This window comes from Gymnoscopelus braueri (assembly GCF_963280865.1).
Source record: "Gymnoscopelus braueri genome assembly, chromosome: 7".
NCBI lineage: Eukaryota > Metazoa > Chordata > Actinopteri > Myctophiformes > Myctophidae > Gymnoscopelus > Gymnoscopelus braueri.
The window spans coordinates 37,735,063-37,758,710 of record NC_137608.1 but is presented as its reverse complement, the minus strand read 5'-3'; the positions used below and the strand labels follow the sequence as shown (position 1 = coordinate 37,758,710).

Sequence of the window (23,648 nt, the reverse complement as noted above, 5' to 3'; positions counted from 1 at the left end):
TCTCAAAGAAATGAGCAGACAAAATTCTAACTGGAACAATATAAAATTTAAGCTGATAAATGGGTACGCTACTCTTTCCTGATTGGCTGAACATTTGCAACCCACCTGAAAATGTATTTTCTGTTTATTAAAGAGCTGGAGAGATGGGGGACCCCTGTTATTGAACAAACACTCTATAGCAATGAATACTACCAGAATATAGTACGTTAACCTTTTAACAAAAAAACTTTTGTTTTGACCAAAAAATATCACTTACCCTACCTTTAATTTCAATTTAAATGTTACACATTTTCCCCCTTGAGCTGTAGATATCTCTAATAATTGAGTGAGAATGACATCAGAAGGGACACACAGTTGACATAGTTAAATCCCTCAAAGTCCCTCATTATTTGGCTGATCCATTCCCATATGCTGATCCATCTATGTGGTTGTCAGCCTGGACAAGTGGACAAGTGCTTCAACATGTGGTTTGCAGCACATCGTGAGCTGCATGCACGTCTAATCTTTCCTCAGGCTCAGTTTCCAAGCAGTCACAAAACCTTTTCACTGTTTATGGTCTTCCTGCTATCTTTATTGTACAAAGGGCTCATTTCCTCACTGTCTGCCTGACACACCCGATCCATTAGCCAACCGATATTTTCTAATGTCCATCATCTGTTACAGAAGGACAGTACTTTCTCAAATGACATAAATCATAAATTGTTGTTGTCCAAACCAGTTACTTTTCAGGAAATGTAAATGTGTGTTCAAATGAATCAAATGTAATTATTTAGTTACAATCTCTTGTCAATACGTTTCATTGGTTAAATATTTATAAAATCTATAGATGGACTTTTTCCAAAACTAGAGTTTTGGAAACTCTAGCTACGCGGCCCTCACACCTGCGTCGCACGGCTGATCCGACCAATATGTCTGAGTCATAGTGTTGCGGGCTATGTAGCTCATGTAGCTCTCACATATTGTATACATGCACAACACAGAATGGTATATAACTATGTTGTACTAAAGTAAGTATTTCTGTACTTTTACGCATCACAATACATCACTTAATTATAGCCCTTTTACTCAGAGCTCATCAATGATGTAAAAAGCTGCCAGTTTAGTTGACTGACTTAGGTAGTTCAGCAATATGAATGACCCTGTCTTCTGTCTGTCGGTTCAGGGAACGCATTCGCAAAGGTCTCGATGAGCTTCAGAGGGTTCTTCCAGGGGGAGACACCTTTATGCACGAGGGCATCCAGAGGGTGAGCAATGTGCTTTTTGTGTCTACTGCAAGCTATAATATTTTTGCTACCTTGCTTTTGGATTTTTATAATTTGTTTGCGATTTTTGTGTTTCACACTTTAGTCTTGCTTTTATGTATTATGATTTATAGTGGTGATCATGCTTTTTGTTTTATCATCATCTGCCTCGACTGGAAAGCATTTTGGGTCAACTCCTGTTGTTTGTGCTATTATAAATAAAGGTGAATTGACTTGACTACTGTATCTCAACTCTGGCTACAGACACAAATACTCAGGGTTAGGAGCCAAAACTAGAATGGGGAAGAATTACTTTACAGTACACTATTCCAGAGTGCAGCGTTTCAATCCAACTTCTCTTCTTTTACAGGCCAGTGAGCAGATATACTATGGAAACACTGAAGGTGTGTAGTACGCTTACTTTTATTGCTTTTATTTCAAATGCTTATTTTTTACTGTATGTCTCTGTTAGTATGCCAGTTTGGATTTGCTAGTTGACCTGGAAACATTAATGTGATAGAATTGAATGAGGGTGGCTATTTCCCAGTATATTCTGCAATCAATTGGAATGATGTATCATCAAAATGTGATTTTGGGGCGCCCGGGTGGATCACTGAGTAAGTACCACATAAATAAGTCCTTGAAACAGCTGGCCCCGGTTCTTTGTTCAGAATCTCATCAAAAAATTAAGTAGAAATGCAAAAGATAATCTTTAAAATGTAATTTAGCTGAGAATGTGATTAAAGTTAAATTGAAAAATATTTTTATGGAAAGTCATTCCAATTATTTTTTACATAATTACAAAGTGGCAATAATTAATTGTTGTTTATTATAGATAAAAACATGGCTGTTACACAGGCAAAGATAAGAGAATTATTGCAGTATGTGTGACCAGATGTCTGTGTCTGCAGGTTATCCCACTGCCAGTGTTATCATAGCTCTTACAGATGGAGAACTACATGAGGATCTCTTCTACTATGCTGAGAGAGAGGTAAAACTAAGTGAGAGAGAGGGTGAGAGGAGAAATATAGATAGATGGATAGACAGAGAGAGAGGGTGAGAGAGGACAGATGGATAGATAATAGGGAGAGGGTGAGAGAGAAAAGCAGAAAGATATGGGTGATTGACGGGGGCACAGAAACTTTAAACAGAGACTATGCATGTGATGGATAGCACAGATGAAATGCTACCACCCTATACATCAGCACTTTGATCCCCACTCTTTAGTGGGTCAAAGTGTCTTTCAGATTTATACATCACATCTGTCTGACCTGTGAATGAAACAGGCACGGCCGTTCTCCCCACATCTGCAACAGACAACAGTGATTTATTTGTTCAGGGAGTGCAGGTGCAGGCACGCAAAGTCAAAACTGTTTAATCAGCTTTGGGTGCCCTGAGACATGTGTGGACAGCAGAGCAACTCAGATATTGATGAAGTGAGCATATACGGTAGCGTGTAAAGATGCATGATGGCAAGGTCAGTCATTCATTGTCAACAGTAAAGTCAATTTCCAGAGAAGACTATTGTTGAGCAATGGCTTGGATTGTGTTTTTGGCATTGAAGCACAAGCCTGACTGTAATGCGTCACTAAATAGTGTTACTCAGCAATAGTTGCATAACATTCTGTAAAATTTTGGAGGACATCAACACAAGCATGTGGTAAATGTTTTGAAATATAATGTATACTATAATTGAACCCAGGTGTTGAGTCTTCCTGTTTTTTTCACTATCTGTGAATAACCTGACAGGCAAACCGCTCCCGCAGTCTGGGTGCCTCAGTTTACTGCGTGGGGGTGAAGGACTTCAATGAAACACAGGTGTGTTTTTCACTACGTTTTACACTGTACTTCATATGACGGTTGTGCTGCAGCTAATGAAATAAGGGTTAGTGAGAGCAATGTTTAACATCACCAATCTTCTGATCTCACTGTTGTCTATTTAGCTGGCGAAGATTGCTGATAGTAAGGACCATGTCTTCCCTGTGAATGATGGATTTGAGGCTTTGCAAGGGGTCATTGATTCGGTAAGAATTTCAAGTCTGCCTAGCCTACACACATGGCCGAGGAGCATAGATAATAAATACACAGTGCTAGCCAGCCGTAAAGTGGAATGCTCAAGGCAACATGCTTTGGAGGTCCACAGGAAATAATTCTGGAAACATGGAATTCATATCAGTCTTCCCATCACTGTGACTTCTTCTCAGTCCGTTAACGCAATTGATCAAATAGCATACAGGAAGCGGGACAAAATTGAAAAATATAAACATCACTATTCCATCCATCAAGTCTTGCCAGGGAGAGTATTCCAGGAAAATCTGCCAAACTGTGACTTCCCTACTTTTGATGTCTCGCTGCTGGAATCCAACCAGAAAAGATCAAAGAGAGTTCACTGTATCCCTTAAGATCCAGTCTCAGCAGTATTGACTTATTTTTCGTGTCCTCAAGACTGTGGGGTGAAAAACAGGGCTTTGTCGTGCGGCACAGGGGCCATTGTCGCACGGTTAAGGGGGTTTGTCAAGAAGGGTTAAAGGTCAGGCAGCTGACAGTCATATGGAGCACATTAGCAGCTGAACTGAAAACCCTTGGATCTGTCCCGAGAAAATGGGGTCAGTGGGTCGTAAATCAATTTCAGCTTCTGTCTTATAGTGCATGCGTTCCTATGGTATAAGGCATATAGGTATGCATGCAGAGCATAAGGAGAGATGGTAGTCACCTTACAACCTGGATGAGCATCGCAAATTTTACTTGGTCATACAATGAATAGCGAAAATCTACAAGCTCACAATGAGTCACATGATCGTCATGACACTTTGTGAGCTTGTAGATCGGCTGCAAATATAAAAGAGGACACTGGAGCAACTCGGACGACTTTAAGCCTCTTTATTTAAGGAGTATACAGAAAACAATGACTGATGTTTCAATGTAACTACATCTTCCTCAGAATCATGGAGTCTTGTAGATCGCCATTTCGAAAGAAAAAAATGCCCAAAATGGGGATGCCAGGTTGAAATGTTAAGGAATGGTGCAGTTCCAAGTCATCACTTTTACTAATCCACAACCAATTTCACTTCACCTCTGCAGATCCTGAAGAAGTCCTGTATTGAAATCCTTGCAGCAGAGCCTTCCAGTATCTGTGCAGGAGGTAAGACAGGAATATGGAGCTTCTGTCTCCGTTCTCATTTGTCTTCCAAAGGCTCCTCTGTACTAAATCAGACATCTTAAGCCTATTCATTATACAACAGGAAGTACAAACACAATCTTCTTTTCCAGGGCCAGTGTAAATAACATCCACACAGTAGCAGTAACTTAATTTGCCCTTAAATAATTTTTAACCACGAACATCGGCTTCAGCAAATTCAGGAACGCACAATTCCCCACTGCTTACTTCTATCCACTCATAGCACATTGCAATATATGCAAGTGACCACTTTCTTTGTTGCAGAAGAAAAGTATTTATATGACATGTTGTGGAGGTTTGTGGGATTGGCTCCAGAGGGGCCCAAGACATTATACCCACACGTCTGTACAGCAGTCTCACTGACCACAACATCTTTCTTCACAAGGCATTCAATGTGGGAATATGAATTTAATGGCTGCTGTGGCCAGGAAAATCATGGGTTTGTGAACTCTTGCTTGAATGTCATACTGAGGAGACGATTAGCTTGGTTGGTTCAGGTCCATGATGACCATTAACACCCGATTCACTCATCCTTCGAGCTGCTACCATCAGTCAGGAGGCTTAGGGTCTCATTAACTAAAATAATTAATTTGTGCCCTCCACTGTGGATATTAAAAAAGAAAATAACCCCCTACCCAACCCCCACAACACATGATCATTGTTGTTATGGGAATGTTTTTTTTATGAGTTTTGTATTTTATTGCATTTTATGTTATTCAGTGTTTTTACAGTCTGTTGTATACTGTTTGCCAGAGTGCCAAAGACAAATTTCCTGTAAAACTTTATGGATAATAAAGTTTGCTTTATCTTTGTTGTCGGGCTAAATTAGTTTAGTTGTACATTCATGTCTAAAAAAAATTGCTGTTGTGTTTTTTCCGGTCCTCACCCCTGCAGAGTCTTTCCAGGTGGTGGTGAGAGGAAATGGATTCCTACATGCCCGGAATGTTGATAATGTCCTGTGCAGCTTCCGAATTAACGACACCCTTACTAAGAGTGAGTGGAAAACCAACTGGGTATACTGGTGTCGCACACCAAAAACAGTCAATCTACTGCCACGCTTTGAGTAGAGCTGCTATTTCCGGCACACAACATCGTCGTATGACAGAGTATGAATTAAGCATAATGATGAATCAAATAATAACTTCTGTGCTGACAACATGTTTGTTTAAAACACGTTTGTCTAAAAACTATGTCTATTATCCTGTGTGTAAACCTGGATATACACATTGAAACTGATAAGTGGGTTAGGAATTTGGAACAATCAGCTTGTCAACTAAAAACAGCAGGAAATATAAAACCCATGCGTTGGAAACTGTAAAGATCTGTTGATACGTGACTGAATTTCCTGAAAATTAAGGCTCTTTGTCATTAACACAGCTGGGATTACACATGATCAAATGAGTAGCCGTTACATGTTTTCTATTGTTGTTATTGATGCATGGTTTTTAAAGGGCACATTTTGGTTTAAGGGTCTGGAATGGAGCCAAATATAAAAGGATGAAGGGGATATTGTACCACACACAAGGAGAGGGGTGGGGGGCATCTTGTTCTTTCAAGTGGCCTAATTAGCTGTTCAACTCATTTCCTAGAAGGCACACCACTATAGCTGCAGGAGGTGCTGTTCCGATAACAAAGCAAGACTTAATTAGCCTTAAGGCACAAACAAGTTTTCCCTGTGTTTGTTTTTTCATTTTTTTGGTTAATTGAATATTTGTACACAAGCTGATGTGGATAGCAGGCATTGTTAACCTAATTTATATCTTTAAATCTAGGGGTTGCCCAAATTAAACCGGTTACACTGTGAATAGGTTATACTGTAGTACGACGGAAATCTCGTGGCCTTCTTTTGATACCAAAGAAATTGCATTAAATTAAAAAAAAAATTGTTCAACTCCAAAATTAGTTATCCAGTGGGTACCAGCCTAGCACACAGGTCATGTTCTTGCAAAAATGCCAAATTGATACAATTTTTTTTTTATTACAATCTATGTGGTCTGAACCAATGAACCATTATTAAATATTTTTATATTATTTTTTACTGCATGGCACCGAAGAGGCCAGCTGCATAGAACAGCATGCATGTATGGAATTCCGATGCCCATTTTTGGGGGAGCGCGCGTTTTGGTTCACTCAACAACCTGGCGTATGTATAGGATTTGCTCACACACACTTTGAGACGTACAGTAAATATGGGTGGGCCTACTGGGCCGGGAGACGAACCGGTGACCTTCTGATTACCAGACAGCTTCTCTACCCACTGTGTTACAGCTACCCACACTACACAGCTCAGCTGATGTTCAGCTCAGCAGCATTACCAAAGTTCACGTTAATAGCTTAGTTGATCACTGTAGGTGATGTGTAGGCATCACGATGCATGGAGCTACTCAACTGATGCTGATACAGTATGCCAATCAGAGCTCACCTCACGCTGCTAAGTGTACTTAGCACACCAGCACATTATTGTTGCTGGTGTGTTGCAAAGATTTGTTGCTCAAATATTTGCTTCTGGGGGTCCCTGGAACAAAATATTTTGAGATGGTGGTCCGCGGCCAAATACATATACATTTCGGGGTCCTTGACATGAAAAAGTTTGAGAACCACTGACATAGTAACATACGTGTTTTCAAAAAACTGTTAGGATTTAGAAGATATTTTGTAGAATCGGCCTCAGGTCTTAATGGGTTAAACTGAAATAAAATTCTCACTGTATGGAAGGAGTACTCTGGTATTATGTCAAGCAAATGGTTAAAAGCATCCCCCACTGACAAACAGTAGACATGGAAGCAATTTAGGTGAAATTACCTCCTTATGTCCCTCACATTATCCCCTGTATGCTCCTCCTCCAGCATTGTGGTTGTGTTTACACTAAATTCTGTGGAACGTATTTACTCCACAGTGCAACTGAAAATAATTGGGTCACTTGAAGCTTCAGTACAGCTAAACAAGACTTTGGACAAGCTAATCTGTACTCTGCTCTCCCTGACCCTACCCCACAGCAGTTCTATAAATTACAGAAAAATGCCGAAAAGGGAAGAGGCATGGTGTAGCTACATGTGTTGAGCAGCTGAATAGATGTTTGAGTCTAATGTCTCCAGGAAAAAGTGGCAGCAAACAGACAGAGACACTATGGTCTTTGGCAGGGAGAGATACTGAGCATTCCATTATTTCGGTGACAGATGTTAGAGCGATGGCTTAGTGAACAACATACATCTGTAGTATGTGAATAACAAGGAATATGACAAATTAATCACAGTATTATTTTCCTGAATTATTTTTCATTTAACATCAATTAGCTTGTGTCAATAAACTCTAGTTTAACAAATCAAGCATGATTTCCGACCATGGAATGTGACCATGGCGACATACATACATACGTCTACTTTGTTACTCTCAAAGATCGGTCTTACAGGGTCATCGCAATATGTAATTCAATGCAATTTATTGAGTAAGCTTAAACCTTGGGTGCGTGTCTGTACCTCTCAATAAAACTTGACCCCTTGTGCTCTGGGAGCAAACAGAGCAGTAAAGAGAATCAAGAGGGGTGACATAACGTGTTGTGACACGAAGCAGAGGTGTGTTTCAGCATCTTTGTCCCCAGAGGGATTAAATGGTAGAAACATGATATCTCAGCACTTAAGTTGTTAGTCCTTCAGCCGCATGTATTAGGCCGCAGCCCTCTGAATATTCCTTTAATAACAGGAAGGCCATTCAGAGTGCAAGGTGGGTGTTGGCAGAGATGAACTGCATGGCGTTTCTTAGAGACGCGCAGCCATGTCCCATGCGGTGCTTGCGTTGATTTCCTCAGTTCTGGGGTATGCCGTCTTTCAGCCAGAATAAACAGGCTGCCCGGGGGGGGCGACAATGCTTACCGGATCCGTTTGCCTCAGTCAGTTGGACACAGAAGAACCAAGATTTACCTAAAAAATAAAAGCTGTGTTTCACAGTGTCTCTGTTGGTGTTGTCAGAGACATACAAATGCATGCAGAGTAGACAGACAGTAGACAACTCAGCGCTCAGTTTGAAGCTTGTCAGGTTAATTTCCTCATCTGAATTTCATCATATGATTATGTTAACATAATTTGTCTGCTTTAATCACATTAGCGGTTTGTCCTCTCCGTGTCCAATACACTTCACGTCAACTGAAGCTCATCAGTCAGTCAGTGAACTCAACTAAAACACAGCTAAATACTGGCATAATATGAAATGAAGTTTGTTATTTATTATTCTTTAGTGTGCAAATGAAGAAAGCAGTGTCAGTGGATACTGGAAGTACTGTCTTGTGCCACAAGACGACAAGAGTGGAATGTCTGGCTGGTGTTCTGATTGCGTTATGACCTTTTTCCTTCTCCTGCTCTAGTGGTGAAGCCTTTGGTAGTAGAAGATACATATCTCCTCTGCCCTGCACCGATACTCCGAGATGAGGGAATGTAAGTCCCATGTTTAAATAAATGTGTGTTTCCTCATGATACCGGCTGCACGTGACAATTATCAGTTACATACTGATAATTGTAGTTGCATACCCTATTTGTCTTTGCTGCATTGTTACTGCATCAATGGCGGCTGATACATGTCTCTGTTAATTTCAGGGCAGCCAACCTCTATGTCAGCATGAACAAAGGTCTCAGTTTTATCTCCAGTTCAGTTACCATTACCACAGTGGGCTGTGTGAGTACTGTACATTATGCCTGCACAGCTCAAATCATTTCTCCCAAAATGGTATAGGTGTGATTTCATTTCACCTAACCCATTTCTTTATCAGTGAATACCAGCTTAGTTTAGATTATTCAGATATTGTTTTGAGGCTTATTGAGATCCGTGTGTTTTTCACAGTCCGATGGGACCATCCTGGCAATAGCTCTGCTCATCCTGATGCTACTCCTAGTGTTAATCCTCCTCTGGTGGTTCTGGCCTCTCTGCTGCACCGTGGTGAGTAATCCCAAAATAAACAAACACTGTTGTTCACATACATATTTTTGAGGGTTATATAATGTGTCTCTGTATTGGGATATGAGGTGCACACAAAGTACTCATGTAGTAAATAAAAAAATATATATTCGTAACTTTTTTGTATAGTTAGATATTGCAATAATTATGTGTGGTTGTCACAAAATCCAAAAGGCACACATGGACTTGACTCACGGCACACCATTTAGGAACCCCTGCGGTGCTAGCCTGGGATCAATACCATTTTCGGGATTCTGAGCCGGTCTGGAGCGGAAAAAACGTCATCAGGTGGCCGGAACACACGACCGGAACCTCCGGTGCCGTGTACCTTCAAAATGATTCCCCTAGTCTAAAATGTGTTTAGTTTGGTTAAATCGTTTAGTTTCGTTTGGTCTAATAATTGTTTGGTATGTCCATCTTTTATTCTAACTTGTAGCGCGACTAGCGAGTCTAAACTAATTGATTCGCATTATGTGGGGAACAAAAACAATGCGACCCAACCGGAACACGACTGTCTTTTTTCTTTTTTCTAAACCGGATCACACGACTCAGTTTTAGAATGAATACCAGGCTTTCCTCCGCGGTGGAAAGCCTGGTGACACGAGGTTACTGCTGTACAGTATGTCCGTCTGTCTTCGCCCTCAAACGGAGACCAATCAAAGTTGCTGAGAAACATTGAAGCCGCCAGGCGGGGAGAAATACATGCACGAGCAAAACATACTGAGAGATATTTATATATAAATATGTAAACATATTATACATAAATACATATGCCTTTACATATAAATATGCATCTCGAGTGTATTTAATAAATATCTCGCGTTCATTTCACACAAAAAGGACACTAGTGCGCATGCTCATAACTATGGTGTCCCCAAAAATGACTCAATAATTCTACTTCCAAGTTCCGGCAAGCTTCCGGGTGCTTCAAGACGCCACTGAGCACATTCATTGAAATGATAGCTGGGGGCGGGGCAATCCGCCCTCTAGTTATATTATACCTCTATGCACTACATGCATGACGTCACTAAACACAACACTTTGAACAGACAAGGAGTTCTGAACATTGCCTTATGTATAACCAAGACATCCCGAAAAGAAACTTGTGAAGAGTGTGAAAGTTATATTGTAGCTGATTACCTATGCATGAAAAACTAATCCTTTTCAGAATACCTACATAACATTGTTCATGTGAAGCAGTTTTGTAATTGTAAAACACTGTTGGAATGCAGTGATATGGTGCACAGACAGTAGTAGCGGGCACAATGTCTTTTCCAGTTCTGTTTTGTCTGGCTAACGCCCCTGTAGGGCATCTTTTATTAACCTAAACAACATTCCCATGGTGAGAGGGTTAGGGTCTGTGTGTTAACGTAGACGGCTCCAAGGCAGATGACGTTGGCTCCATTAGCACGAGAGGTCAAGGTCACCTGCTGAAGGAGTAGTGTTAAAGTAATTATGCTGCTGTTGAAATAATTTGCGTTTCTGGGGGTCACAGCTGTGAAGCCCTCCCAGGTCTCGCCTCTCGGCATATTCACACACTTGAGATAAGTTTTGTCTTGATACGCTGCTATCAACTATTATTTGGCAGGTTGGCAGTAGCCCAGAAAACGAAAGCTAAATCTTTTGGACTTTGTTATCCCCAGGCGGCAGCCCATCTGAATGGTCTCTCTTCACAATCCATTTTTACAATGACAAAAAGAAAATGATGAATTCTGTCTTCACAATATATTTTACAATGAAAAAAAGAACAGGCAGAGTGCTCAAAAAATCTAGCGTCGTTTTAACATTCTACATTTTTACAATGTTGGAAACAGAAAAACTGTGAATAGCCAGAGAAAGATGTCAGTTTCTTTACTACTTGGCTGTCTTTGTCCTTACTTTCTGTGTTCTCGTCAGTTTCTCTCAATTGAAATCCATGCCCAGCTCTGTTTAGAAAAGTGATGCTAGGTTACCATGGCACATCAGTTTGGGTTCCAGGCTTTGGAGAAGCATGGAAGGAAATATTGTAAATAGCCAGAATTCAAGTCAATACTATTCATAGTATTCCAGAATTACCTTCAGTGGTAAGAATAATGCATTTGTGGGTCAGTTACCATTCTCCCTTTCACTACCTAATCAAAAACACCAGTCCAAAAAGAATCTGGATGGCAGATTTCTAGGTCAGTACATAAACGCTGTAAATAGCACAAAAAATAAAAAAAAGAATGAAAGAAAAAGACAAAAGAAGATTCCTCAGGCATTCTTGAACAATGTTGTGTGATACACATTGAACGTATTACGACAAGAAAAAACTAAGCTTTTTGATTCATGTTTCTGTGGATTCTCTTAATGTGTAACAAACCCTGCTTCCTTTAACCCTCACATAACCTCTCTTTCTTTCTCTTGTCAGATCATCCATGAGCCTCCACCTCCAGTTATAGAAGACAGTTCGGTAAGAAGCATACATGGGTTGAATCTTTTCCAGTTTTTCTGCCTACAATATCACAAATAATTCGCAATTCTTTTCTTCAACCATTAACATCGCTTGCATCCATTGCATGAATTGTTTTTTAAGTATCAGTCTGCAAGTGAGACTTTAAAATGCAGATGGTTAGAGGGAGTAATGGGATGATTATGGCCGGGATGATTTAATGACTGCCCTACCTTTAAAACTCAATAATCATTTCAATAAGAGCTGTGGTATTTACTTACACCCCTTGGCAAAAAAAACTCTAAGAAGAAAGTCTCACTTTCTTCAAATATCGGCAGCGCCCTTTCAAGATCAAGTAGTGATCACATCCTGACTATAAATGTGTTTTTCTTACAGACATCTGTTTTTGAATCACTTCCATAGCAGTCTCTTGGATCTCTCTGGATTTTAATTTGAAATGCGCTTAACTAAAAGGATTCTTTTTTATTTCATCACCATGGCTGTATCAAAACATTGTTTCACTCCTCTAAACAACCAGATGCAAAAGCCAAACACCCCGCCCCCTGTTTTTGTTGCTATTACTTATTATTTTTGGCTTTTTCTCCCAGTTTAGTCATTATCCCCCCCTTGTACTGTAGTACCTTATCAATGCTGACCCCTACTGGTAGTTCTTTAAGAAGGGTGTAGACGAGCACACGTTAGCCTGGGACCAGACGAATCTGCGAGTGCCAAAAAAAATGGCACTCTGCGATTTGGGTCTGGCACCGCTCCATAAGAGAATCCATTTCCTGCTCCAGAAGACGTGGGTGACCAATCAGGGCCCAGGATTCAAATATGGGAGACTGTAATTGGTAGTTGGTTGTAGGTCTAACCAATTGCGTCGAGGGCCATTGTTTTGATCCCGCCCCTTGGGGAAAAAAAACGTCCTCATGGACGCACCAGACTCATATCCACGCAGTGATATAGTCTGGCTACGCGAGGCTAAGCACACGTACCCTCCGATATACGTGATATTGTAATGGAGATTTTTTTTTGAGAGCCAACAGACCTTGTTGTCACCTGACAGGGTGGAGTTTCCCCGGTAGGACATAGCGCGTGCAAGGAACACGTTATTCCAACCAGTTCCCTTCCCCTCCATCAGGCGCCCCGGCTGTCATGGGGGAGGCGGTATAGCGACCAGGATTACTATATGTTTTTGTGAGGGTATTTACTACCCTAGGAGAAATAGGTTTCCATTTCTTCACTACAATATCACCAGTGTGCTTCTTTTCACCTGATGGCGAGTAGCCTCACCGGGAGGACATAACTCATGCAGCACGCTTTTCCTCTCAGTTTACGCACCCAGCTGAACAGACACCATGAGCAACCTTGTAGGAGTCGCTAGTGCAGTGACAGAGATCGGCTTCCCCGCCATGCTTCGCTGTTGCAAACACGGCCAGTTGTGTTCGTTGGAGCGTCTGGCCAAGCCGGATGCACCATGGAGGATTCCAACCCCATGTCTCTGTGGTGGTGGTCACAAACTTTGAACCTGCACCATCCGGATGCCAGCTCAGTGGCCACGGCCTTGCGGTTAGAGTGTCGGCCCTGAGATTGGGAGGTCAGAGTTATATTTTGCATCCGGGTCATAACAAAGACTATAAAAATGGGACCCAATGCCTCCCTGCTTGGCACTCAGCATCAAAGGTTGGATTGGGGGTAAGACTCTGCGACATACTAGTGTCATGTCCAGGGGCTGTACTTGTACATCACGGCTGGGGGATGTACTTGTACATCAAGTCACCTCACGCTACAGAAACAGGAGATCGGCAACTGCCCTATGTGCCACACGGCTTGGATTGGTTCCCAAGGCTACTTACCCGGACCACAATTATGCAAAATTCTTTCTGGGACAATAATTTTCCAATAAACACTGCTTTAACAACATGAAAATACATCACAATGGAGCAAGGCAGGATTTAAATTCTTGATCAATTAATGACAAAAGCCAAAATACATCTGGCACTCTTCTGTAATTTGTCACTGCGCTTCTTCTAAAGTGTGTCCTGGTGGATTAGACTAGTCCTGCAAATCAGACACAGTCGATTAAAGAGATCAAACATCAGCAGTGGTCTAGCAGGCTATGTAATTTCCTCTGACCTGACAAACACGAAGGGGGAGAGACATAGAGGTCTTTTCACTTGACAAAAGAGAGGCAGTGTACTGTACTAGCAGAGTTGCTCAGTGACCAACAGTAATTTGCTTATAGAACCAACTTATATGAACATTAAGTGAGCATTTACTTACTGGGGAGTGATTGAACCAGTCAAGTAACTCTTTGAAAAATATGATCCGAGTATTATCATAAAGTATCATAATATAATAAAACACATTCATATCATTGTGCTTTCTCTATCACTTCCACATAGGACGACGAGGACTTAGACTACCCAAAGAAGAAGTGGCCCACCGTGGACGCCTCCTACTATGGAGGAAGAGGAGTTGGTGGAATCAAAAGAATGGAGGTAAAATCCATTAAAGTTCTAGTAGACAGAAAGCCAATGAAGAAACATGGCTTAGATGGTAGAGAAATAGGGCAGTGGTTCTCAAAGTGAGGTCCTGGGTTTTTGAAGGGGTTCCAGCAATATTAGTTAAAATAGCATCAAACTCAGTTTAACCACTTTAACCCTATATACATCGGCTACTTGAAAATAGCCAAGCTTATAGATCTGCTATTTAAAAACATTTTAGCATTTTATCAACACACATCTTGCATGGGGGTCCCTAGCACAAAATATTTTCAGATGGGGGTCTGCTGCCAAATACATTACATTACATGTGTAATGTAAATACATACATTACACATACATTAATTTGGGGGTCCTTGACATGAAAAGTTTTGAGAACCACTGAAATAGGGGACCAATGAGACCGGGTGGTGTAGCTCAGGTTAGGAAGTGGGCACCTCCTATCATAGAGGTTTTGTTGAAATATGGCTCAGGAGTAACACAGAACAGCCACATCTCCTCTACCTATCTACACTTTAAAAGTACCTACTGCACCTTTGACTCTGGCTCCCAATTATACTTTTAGACAAATTGTCCATTCAGCAGATGGCTTCACTTTAAAACACTTCTCGGATCATTTTCATGTCTATTCTGGCTTTTGTATGCACCCCAGACCATTTTTAAGTTACTTGATTCAAGATATTTGATATTCATTTTATACTACATTTGAACTTCAAACTCCACTCATTAGAATAATTTAAAAAGAAACACACACGTCCTTGCTCTTGATGACTGCTATTGTCCTTCAAATGAATGGGGAGAACTTCATTTTCAATGAGTTATTTCATTAGGTTAATATTTTCTCAAGTCCATGCATGAAATAACTTATAGAAGGACAATATCAGTCACCAGCACCAGGAACGTGTGTTTTCAATAAGTGTAAGGATGGAGTTTGAAGTTGATTGGGCTTATAAAGGAGGGGTGTGTGCCTGATCAAATGAGTCTCAAATATCTAAATATTGAATCAAGCAACTTAAAAACACAAAAGTCTGAGTATGTAAAAATGACCCAGAAGTATTTTTTTCTGCTTTACGGTCAGCACTTTCTGAGTAGAGGTAGCATCCGAGAGGCTCGGCGATATGTCTGAAATCGATGTAATGAAAATCATATGAAAATATTTAGATATTAATAGACTATCACGATATGGCTTATGTTTGCAAAGTCACACTGTAAACTAGAAAAAGTTCTCCTTGGAGCACAGGTCAGGTAGGTTATTGTGGACAGATCCGTCTTGATCACATAACTATAGAGATAATGTGTACCGATTTGCGTGATGTTTGGACAAAATCTGTAGGAGTAATATCAATTATTTTTTGTTGCAAAAAACGGCCTCCTGGTGGCACTATAATAGGACAATGGAAAAGGGTGGCATGTCTTCCTCGGCCTAGTGGGAATGTGCGTGCAAAGTTTCACGGCAATCGGACGCTGTGTTTATGATTTGAGGCATTTTGTTCAAAACGAGCCACTCCTGCAAACCTTAGATGCTAATCTTAGCCAATCAGGATGGAATATGAAACATTTGACAGATCCGTGTTGATCACCTGACTATAGAGACAATGTGTACCAATTTGCGTGATGTTTGGACAAAATCTGTAGGAGTAATATCAAAAAATAGGTTTTGCAAAACTCGGCCTCCTGGTGGCGCTATTAAAGGCTGATGAGAAAAATGCTGGGCAGAGGGGAAAAATGACGCACACTCGCTAGAGTCTAGGGAGTGTGCGTGCAAAATCATATAAAATTGTCACCCAAACCAACTGGTCCTTTGTCTCAGGTACGCTGGGGTGAGAAAGGCTCTACTGAAGAAGGAGCCAAACTGGAGAAGGCAAAAAATGCCAAGGTGAAGATGCCTGAGCAAGAGTTTGAACATCTCCCTGCTCGAGTTCTCAACAATGGCATGCGCAAGCCCCCAGGCCCTCGCAAGTGGTACTCACCAATCAAGGTAACATCACTGTCTGGGGACAATGTTTGGATAGTCCCACTCCCACAAATATCCTTCACAGATGGTGCAATTACTGACAGCAACTAAAAAAGCTAATATCATGTAGATTTAATGATCTCTAGCATCTGTTTATGATAAAAAGCAAGTGCCGGTGGCTGACTAAGACTTGCTTAAAGTGTTAGGTTCCGTTTGAAGGACTTTATTTCAGCAAGTGCCGCTTTGAGCACAACCTCTTGTTCAGACTGCACGTTGTTGTGAAATAAATATCTTCAAACAGGAGCTAGTTGGCAAAATCTGCCATTATGCCGTGGCCAAGCAGGGGTTGCTTCTTGGATGTGCGTTAAATATTTGGTCTCTTAATATTGGTCTATCCTTATTTTCTTGACTGTTTTGAGATACCTTATTTATTTGCTTCAGTACATGCCTATCTATATGACCAGTGAGTATGTAAAAAGAAAATCTATAAACAGAACGTTTAAAATAAAAAAATATATATTTGGTCTCTCACACGCGAGACCTGGGTTTGAATCACAGGTAGATACAGTAGATAAACCTTTATTAATCCCAAGGGAAATTCAGTTGTCATAAAGATATAGGTTTAAAAAAAAAAATCACACATTTGAAAGTCAATATCAGTCACCAGAACCAAGGACGTGTGTTTTCAATCAATCTAAGACGGTTAAAATGGAGTTTGAAGTTACAATGGCTTTATATGGTAAGGGGGCGTGTCTGATAAGAATGGAACATCAAATATCTAAATACTGAATCAAGCAACTTAAAAACTGTGGGGTACTCACTAAAGCCAGAGTATATGTTAAAATGACCCTAAACATGTTTGAAAGTGAAATATCCCTTTAACATCGGACCTGGCCTTCTGTGCTAGGATGGCGTGCATAGGCCACCAACAGGTGGAAATAGAGGAGAAAGTAACATTTAAATTCTATCACCAACAAAAACAGCACATAAATAGACTTGTGTATCTCTAGAATCGTCGAGCGTTAGATGGTGGGGTTGTCTAGAACTGCCGATCCAACCGATACGTTTATATATGGTCAGACCGACTTCAAACTCGGCGCACGCATCGGTGAGGACTCGAGGGAGTGCGGTGCCCGGGGTCAAGTCGTTGGTTGTCCAGAACAGCCAATCCGACCGATATGCCCACATCTGTGTTGCAGATCCAGTTTGTACAGAACCGCCGATCCAACCGGTATGCCCATATATGGGAATACCAATACATGTGTGAAGTCTGTAGCTTGCTCCATTTTAAGTGTTAAGCAACCGCAGATATACGTACAAGAACGAAATGGCACAGTTATAGAACAACAAGATGACGTGTTAAGGTAATGGTTTTTAGGTGACTGCTGGCAATTTGGCATACACACTCTGCTTACAAGGACATAAGGCCGGGGGATAAAGGCATTGTTCCAACTTCCAAGCCTTCCCAGTCAGCAGGAGATCACTAATAGAAACCAGACACATGCTGGACTGACCTCCAGGGAGTAGAGCTGCAGAGCCAGCAGTTTTGTGAGGAAAAACAGCTTTGTTTCTTTTCTCTAAGACCCTCCTCACATTTTTGTGCCGAATTCACAAATAACTGGATGATTTTGGTCCACTCTAACAGATTAAGATGGATTGGATGACACTGTGGAGTCTTGATATTCGAGGATCTTGAACAAGATAGAACTCTTCTCTGGGCATTTTGAAAATATAAAATATATCAACAAATACCTGATTTATTTTTTCATTTTGTCTTTGAGAGTCGGTTTCATGAAAATCAGTTTTAAAGTTTAAATGAAGGTGTTTAGAAAGTTCACCAGGAAGAACGTGTTATAACTGTCTGTTCTCCGTTTCTGCAGGGCAAACTGGATGCCTTGTGGGTGCTTTTGAGGAGAGGTTATGACCGTGTATCTGTAATGAGACCATATCCAGGAGACAAGGTAAGAGCTCTGCGAAAGCCACACAAATAGGCATTAAATACCAGTCAACTAGGCATCTTTTTCAGTCTCTGTTTTTAGTGGTGATGTAAACTCTTGGCTTGACATGAGATTTGGCAAGAGGGTAGATTTCTTTAGCAACATAAAATCTTGTGAAAATGAAGCAGCTGTGAGCAATAAAGCATGCATTGAAATGGAGGTTGATGGGAAAGCTTGTGGTGGGTTGGCATTTAGACTGCAGAGTCTGGCCACAACACAGCTCCATGTAAAGGAGTCTGCTGAAGTCATTATGAAAAAAGGTAAAAATGTAACTTCCCCCAAATCACAACTGGAGGGTAAGACTAATATCTGACCTTCAAACATGTAGTCTGTGATTGGGGGAGGATTTAGAGCAGTCGAAAGCTGTGTCTGAGAAAGGTCTGTGTACCAACCCCTTCTTATCCAAAGGAAATTCGTAATGAAATAATCTTTCACTGTGGCTGAAAGTGTCAGTCTTTAACGCGAAGAGTATGCATTGCCAGCAAATTTGGAAATGACAGCCCATTTCCTCCGAGTTGGCTAGTTCACAGCAAATTATGTTTGGTAAACAGTTTGTCAGTGTTTCTAAACTAATCTGGTTGATTTACTGCCTATAGCAAATTACTGCATAGTGCATACAGTAAATCAGCCACACTGCGTTCGTTATTTTACAATGCGGTGAGGAAAACTCTTGGAGACAGCTTCAGCGTGAAGGCACATGAGGAATTGATGATCTGGACAGACACCTGTCTATAATCCTAATGAACCCTATCCTGCTCTCTTAACGTAACTGTTTTCGTCTGGGTGGTAAATGTAATACATTTAAGAAAGACGCAGTTGTGTAATTGGGACCTTACATCCGGGAGGTCACATATTATGTGAAAGAAACAATCAGAAAGTCAACGTATATAACCAACTTGGAGCTCACTATCACCAGACTCATCATAAGGCGTTTTCACACTATAAAATGAGCGCTCTCTTTAAATACTGCAAAACAAACCGGATTGAGTCCTCTCCATAAAGCTCTTCATTAGTACACAGGAAACAAGGAGGGAGGCAGTGTTGCAGTATCCTTGATCATTTGCAGTAAACAGGCCTTCTCTGGTTGCAATTAGGAATCTCTAAGCAGTGCTTTTATAACTTCCCCTAAATGAATGAAGCGATGGGGGGAAGGGAAGGGACAGCAAGATCCCACTTCCTCTGGTGGAGAGAGGTTGAGAGGACCCAGCCAGGTTCTTGTCAAGCGACATATCACTGGATCTCTGATGACTGGCTACAGAGGTTTTGGTTTTCAAATGCTGGCAATGATAAATAAAACAGACACCGTGCAGTCCAGCTGGGATTGCTTGGGACCAGCAACAGACTTCTCAGATTCGTAGGTCATTGTTTTTGATATATTCTTTCTGCACATGAATTGCATTGATTCATTCTGATTGTAGTATACATAGTTATACAAAACTGTCTCTCTCACAGACATGCTCTCGCTCATAGTTACACAGAAATCAATGACATACAAAGTCCCTCTTAGGGAATAGAAGTCTTTGAATGAGTTACCGTCTCCACCTCTGTTGTTCCACATGCATCATTGTGCATGTATTTTCTCTTAGAGAGTACCATTTGTCCCAGAGGGACTACTAAAAGGACGGGCCTGACCATCCTGTCATCCCCTATCACCCCACCCCAATAGTCCTGGGATATTATTTGATTAAAATGGATCAGACATACAATATTTTGCCTGTGACATCAGCCATGATGATAAAAACTCACAGCATGTGTCATTGCCAGACAGAGATCTTTCATTCACCCGTGTGTGTGTCTGTCCGCAGCTAATCACACAATCTACTAGGTCAATCAGCAGATTGTGCAGGCTAAGGACCTCAATTCTCGAATATCTTTCTAGTCGGTCAACGACAACTATGTCATTTTGGTGAATTAATAACTGCAGAGAGATCGTCCCTCCAGGCAATGGGATATGTATTCTGCTAGGCTATAGACTGGAACTAGCCAATCGGGTGCCTGTCCGTCCGGCTTATGGGTTCAATAATACTACATTAGTTTAGAGCCAACATTTGCCAACACATGCACCAAAACTAATAAAGCTTAATAACAGTGCGGTTGTAAAATCCCACTGTACTGTTAGTCAAACAAGCATACGGAATTTGAAATAACATGTTTTGGGTAATTTGATCACACATGCACAAAAAAGTCTCATTCCTGAGACTATGTTGGCATGGTATGCCACAGCCTATTCAGCACACAGATCTGATCACCTCTGCATTGATTTATTAAAAATAGATTTACATTTTGGTCTTAAGGACCTTTCTCGTTCTCCTCTTTCTCTTGAGAAAGGCCCTTGCCACTGAAAAATCGATTATCATTAGTATTATTAAATGCAGAGCTGATCAGTGTGTGTGGGAATAATTGTTTTTCTTTGAAAATTGGCTCTTTGTGGGGGATTTAATTACCTGCACCATGGAAGAGAAAAAGACAGTGGTTTGCATGTTACCTTCAAATTAACCCATCTCATCCTACATGCCATTATTTTTCAGTTTAATTGACTCAACTTGTGTTGGTTCTTTGTCAGTACAATGTGTGAAAGCACTTGTCAGAAAGATTTACTATGCAATCTCAGTGTTCCAAAGCATTCTTTCTATGACAACACATCCAAACAATTATGGTACAAATTATTATTCATATCCGAGAAAATAGCCTTGTGACTCCAACTTCTGGTTTTCTCTCTTCGTTTACAGGGCAGATGCATAAACTTCACCCGGGTCAAGTCAAATTCTCCTCGTTATCCACACTACAGCCACCATCCATCTCCCATCTACAACCCTCCTAAAAGCTGCAGTCCACCTCCACCACAGGGCATGCTCCCACCACCTCCCAACAGCCCTCCGTCATCACCTTCTCCGTCATTTATCTCCACCCTGCCACCGCTGCCTCCCATGCCACCTCCCATCTCTTCCACTGTGCCTCTTTCCAGCCCACCTCCACCGTACACTCCGCCTCCTACCCGGGCTCTTCCTCCAACCACTCCCCACATACCCGCTTCACCAATGTCCCCTCATACCGAACCACCCCCTGCCTCCCCTACTGGCTCCCTGCCCCCGGCCCCACAGGGGCCTCCCCCCGGGAGAGCCCCGCCACCTTCCCGCCCGCCACCACGGCCTTCCCCGTAGAGCTCCTGCAGTGGGAAGGAGCAAGTCGTATGGAAAGTTAAACAAAAAAAAAGCAGTATGGAGTCCTATCAGCTATCAGCGCACGTCGACCACCCTTGACTTTATCTGCCAGAAAGGATTGGCTGATGTCATGGTCAACGCTGTGGCTTTACTGCTTTGCAAATGGAGTACTGAAATAAGCTATTTGTCTACAGTGACTTTTGTACACATTTAGCCCAACAGTGCAACTGATAATATGCTTGAACACAGACATTTCCTAATGGACAGTTCATATGTGAGCAACCCAGCATGCTCAAAAACATGTCCTTACCGTACCATGGTGTGCAGGGAGGCTGCAGGTCCCATCGTCCCCACACCAAACTCAGAAGGCAAGCAAAGGAGTGGCTTGAATCCGATGCATCTGTTGATATAGGTTAAGGAAGGGCTTAGATGAGTAAATGTTGAAGGGTTCCAAAATTATTACATTGCCAAAATATATGTGTGTGTAATGTTGTATTTTTCCTGTTCATATCATAGCATAATGAGGGGAAAATGTATTATGTACATTGTGTTCTGCATACAGTGTATGTAGGAGAAGGATTATGAAAACAATCCATATTCCATTCCAGGAAGATGAGCAATTGCATGAAATGGTGTTTGCATCTGTATTTCTTTCTTCTTTTTTTTGCATTCCAAAAGTAGTTTTATACAATGTTGTTTATCTGTTGTTTTTCAGCTTTTTATTGTGTAGTCTTAATGTTACAGGAAAAAAACAAAACATTGCAAATGATCAAATATACAGAAAGCGTGATGCAATTAAGCTAAAATGTCAGTTTATTATATTCCTGTCCTCACAACTTTTTGACTCAGTAGTATTGACCTTAGCCTCGCTAGTATAAGTTTTTTTTTCTCTTGGTCTCTGTGCATACAGTGTGCACATGAGTGTACAAGGTCACTTACCCAATAATTGGGTAATTGTAATACAGTGCATACATGATTGACCAACATATGATACAAAAACTGGCAGTGCCGATGACTGAAATAATTTGCTTATGGTCCATCAAGCTGCTTCCTGAAAGATTTCATAATGGAATAGTGGCATTTTCATGCAACCATGGCCTTCAACAGAAGTTGAACTTTGTATACTAATTTTGTATAACTGTGTGTGTGTGAGTGAGTGTGTGTGAGAGAGAGAGAACAAAACAGTGAGACCAACAGCTATCCAACCAACACAATTCATCACATCAATTCAGCCTTCCAGGACCCAGCTATTGGAGCATGCAGAGACCCCACAATCCCTTAGACCAGGCCTATTATAGTCTAGACAGTAGGCTATACAGGTATACCTATCCATTGACGAGAGAGTGGAAGCCATCTCGTGGAAAATTGGCTTTCTTATCTATCAGATTCACTAACAACACTTTGAAAAGGATGTCTGGTATTGCACATAAGATTCAATTCTATTCAGTACTCATGCACAAATGAAATGATACAAGCCTACTTTGACGATGCGCAACAAGTTCAGTGAAGCTGTCCTGTGATCATTGTGTGGAGGAATCTCATTGAAATTGGTTGCAGACTACTTGGATCCTTCTTTAATAAACAGACATGCTTCATGTCTTAAATGTTAAGGAAAACTGAAGATGTTGTACTGTTTGTTACTTTCCACCCGTACACATGTACACAAATCAGATTAATTTAAGATAAAAGTAAACAACTGAAAAATAAGATGTAGACTGTCTAGAACCTTTATCTTTCTGTGCCTTCAGGGATTCATTGTTTACCTGGCTGTGACATATAGGCCTAACATTACATTGAAATAGAAAAGCAGCCATTACACTAGCCTATGTTTAACATTCCATCAGGAGTTCGAGAACATATGTGGTTTATTTAATATTTCTTTGAGCCTCTATTAATCCTCTAATCCTAACAATCTTATGTTTATTTTCTCTGAAAATCTTAAAGGTGTTAAGTGATATTTGTTTAATTAAATAACTGTTAGCTATTCGCCTAGTAATCATGGGGTCTCCCTGTCTCTCCAGCTCTTTAGTAAACAGAAAATAGTTTTTGAGGTCAGGAGAATACCAATTTCATCCAATTAGGACTCATACAGGATCCAAGATAAACAATATTGGAAGTGATTGGAAGAAAAAGCAGACAAAATGAACTCTACCACTATAGGCTATATGATAAATAGGTTCTCTTTCCTGATTGGATTAAATTGGTGTCCCGCCAGAAAGTTGACGTTATATTTATTTAAAATATAAAAAAATATACATA

At 40.9% G+C, this 23,648-nt stretch overlaps 1 protein-coding gene across 1 annotated transcript in view; it reads left to right on the top strand.

The window, feature by feature from the left end:
* Positions 1–22,911, top strand: part of antxr1a (ANTXR cell adhesion molecule 1a) — a 29,437-nt gene extending 6,526 nt beyond the window's left edge. Inside the window, exons 4-18 of the mRNA XM_080432872.1 lie at positions 1,163–1,244; positions 1,612–1,645; positions 2,153–2,232; positions 2,991–3,059; positions 3,185–3,265; positions 4,323–4,383; positions 5,314–5,412; positions 8,777–8,846; positions 9,006–9,084; positions 9,250–9,345; positions 11,753–11,794; positions 14,179–14,274; positions 16,088–16,255; positions 18,112–18,192; positions 20,958–22,911. Of these exons, the coding sequence (XP_080288998.1) occupies positions 1,163–1,244; positions 1,612–1,645; positions 2,153–2,232; positions 2,991–3,059; positions 3,185–3,265; positions 4,323–4,383; positions 5,314–5,412; positions 8,777–8,846; positions 9,006–9,084; positions 9,250–9,345; positions 11,753–11,794; positions 14,179–14,274; positions 16,088–16,255; positions 18,112–18,192; positions 20,958–21,389 (1,570 nt within the window). The 3' untranslated portion in view covers positions 21,390–22,911. The remainder of the gene's footprint in view (positions 1–1,162; positions 1,245–1,611; positions 1,646–2,152; positions 2,233–2,990; positions 3,060–3,184; positions 3,266–4,322; positions 4,384–5,313; positions 5,413–8,776; positions 8,847–9,005; positions 9,085–9,249; positions 9,346–11,752; positions 11,795–14,178; positions 14,275–16,087; positions 16,256–18,111; positions 18,193–20,957) is intronic.
* Positions 22,912–23,648: the final 737 nt, after the last annotated feature.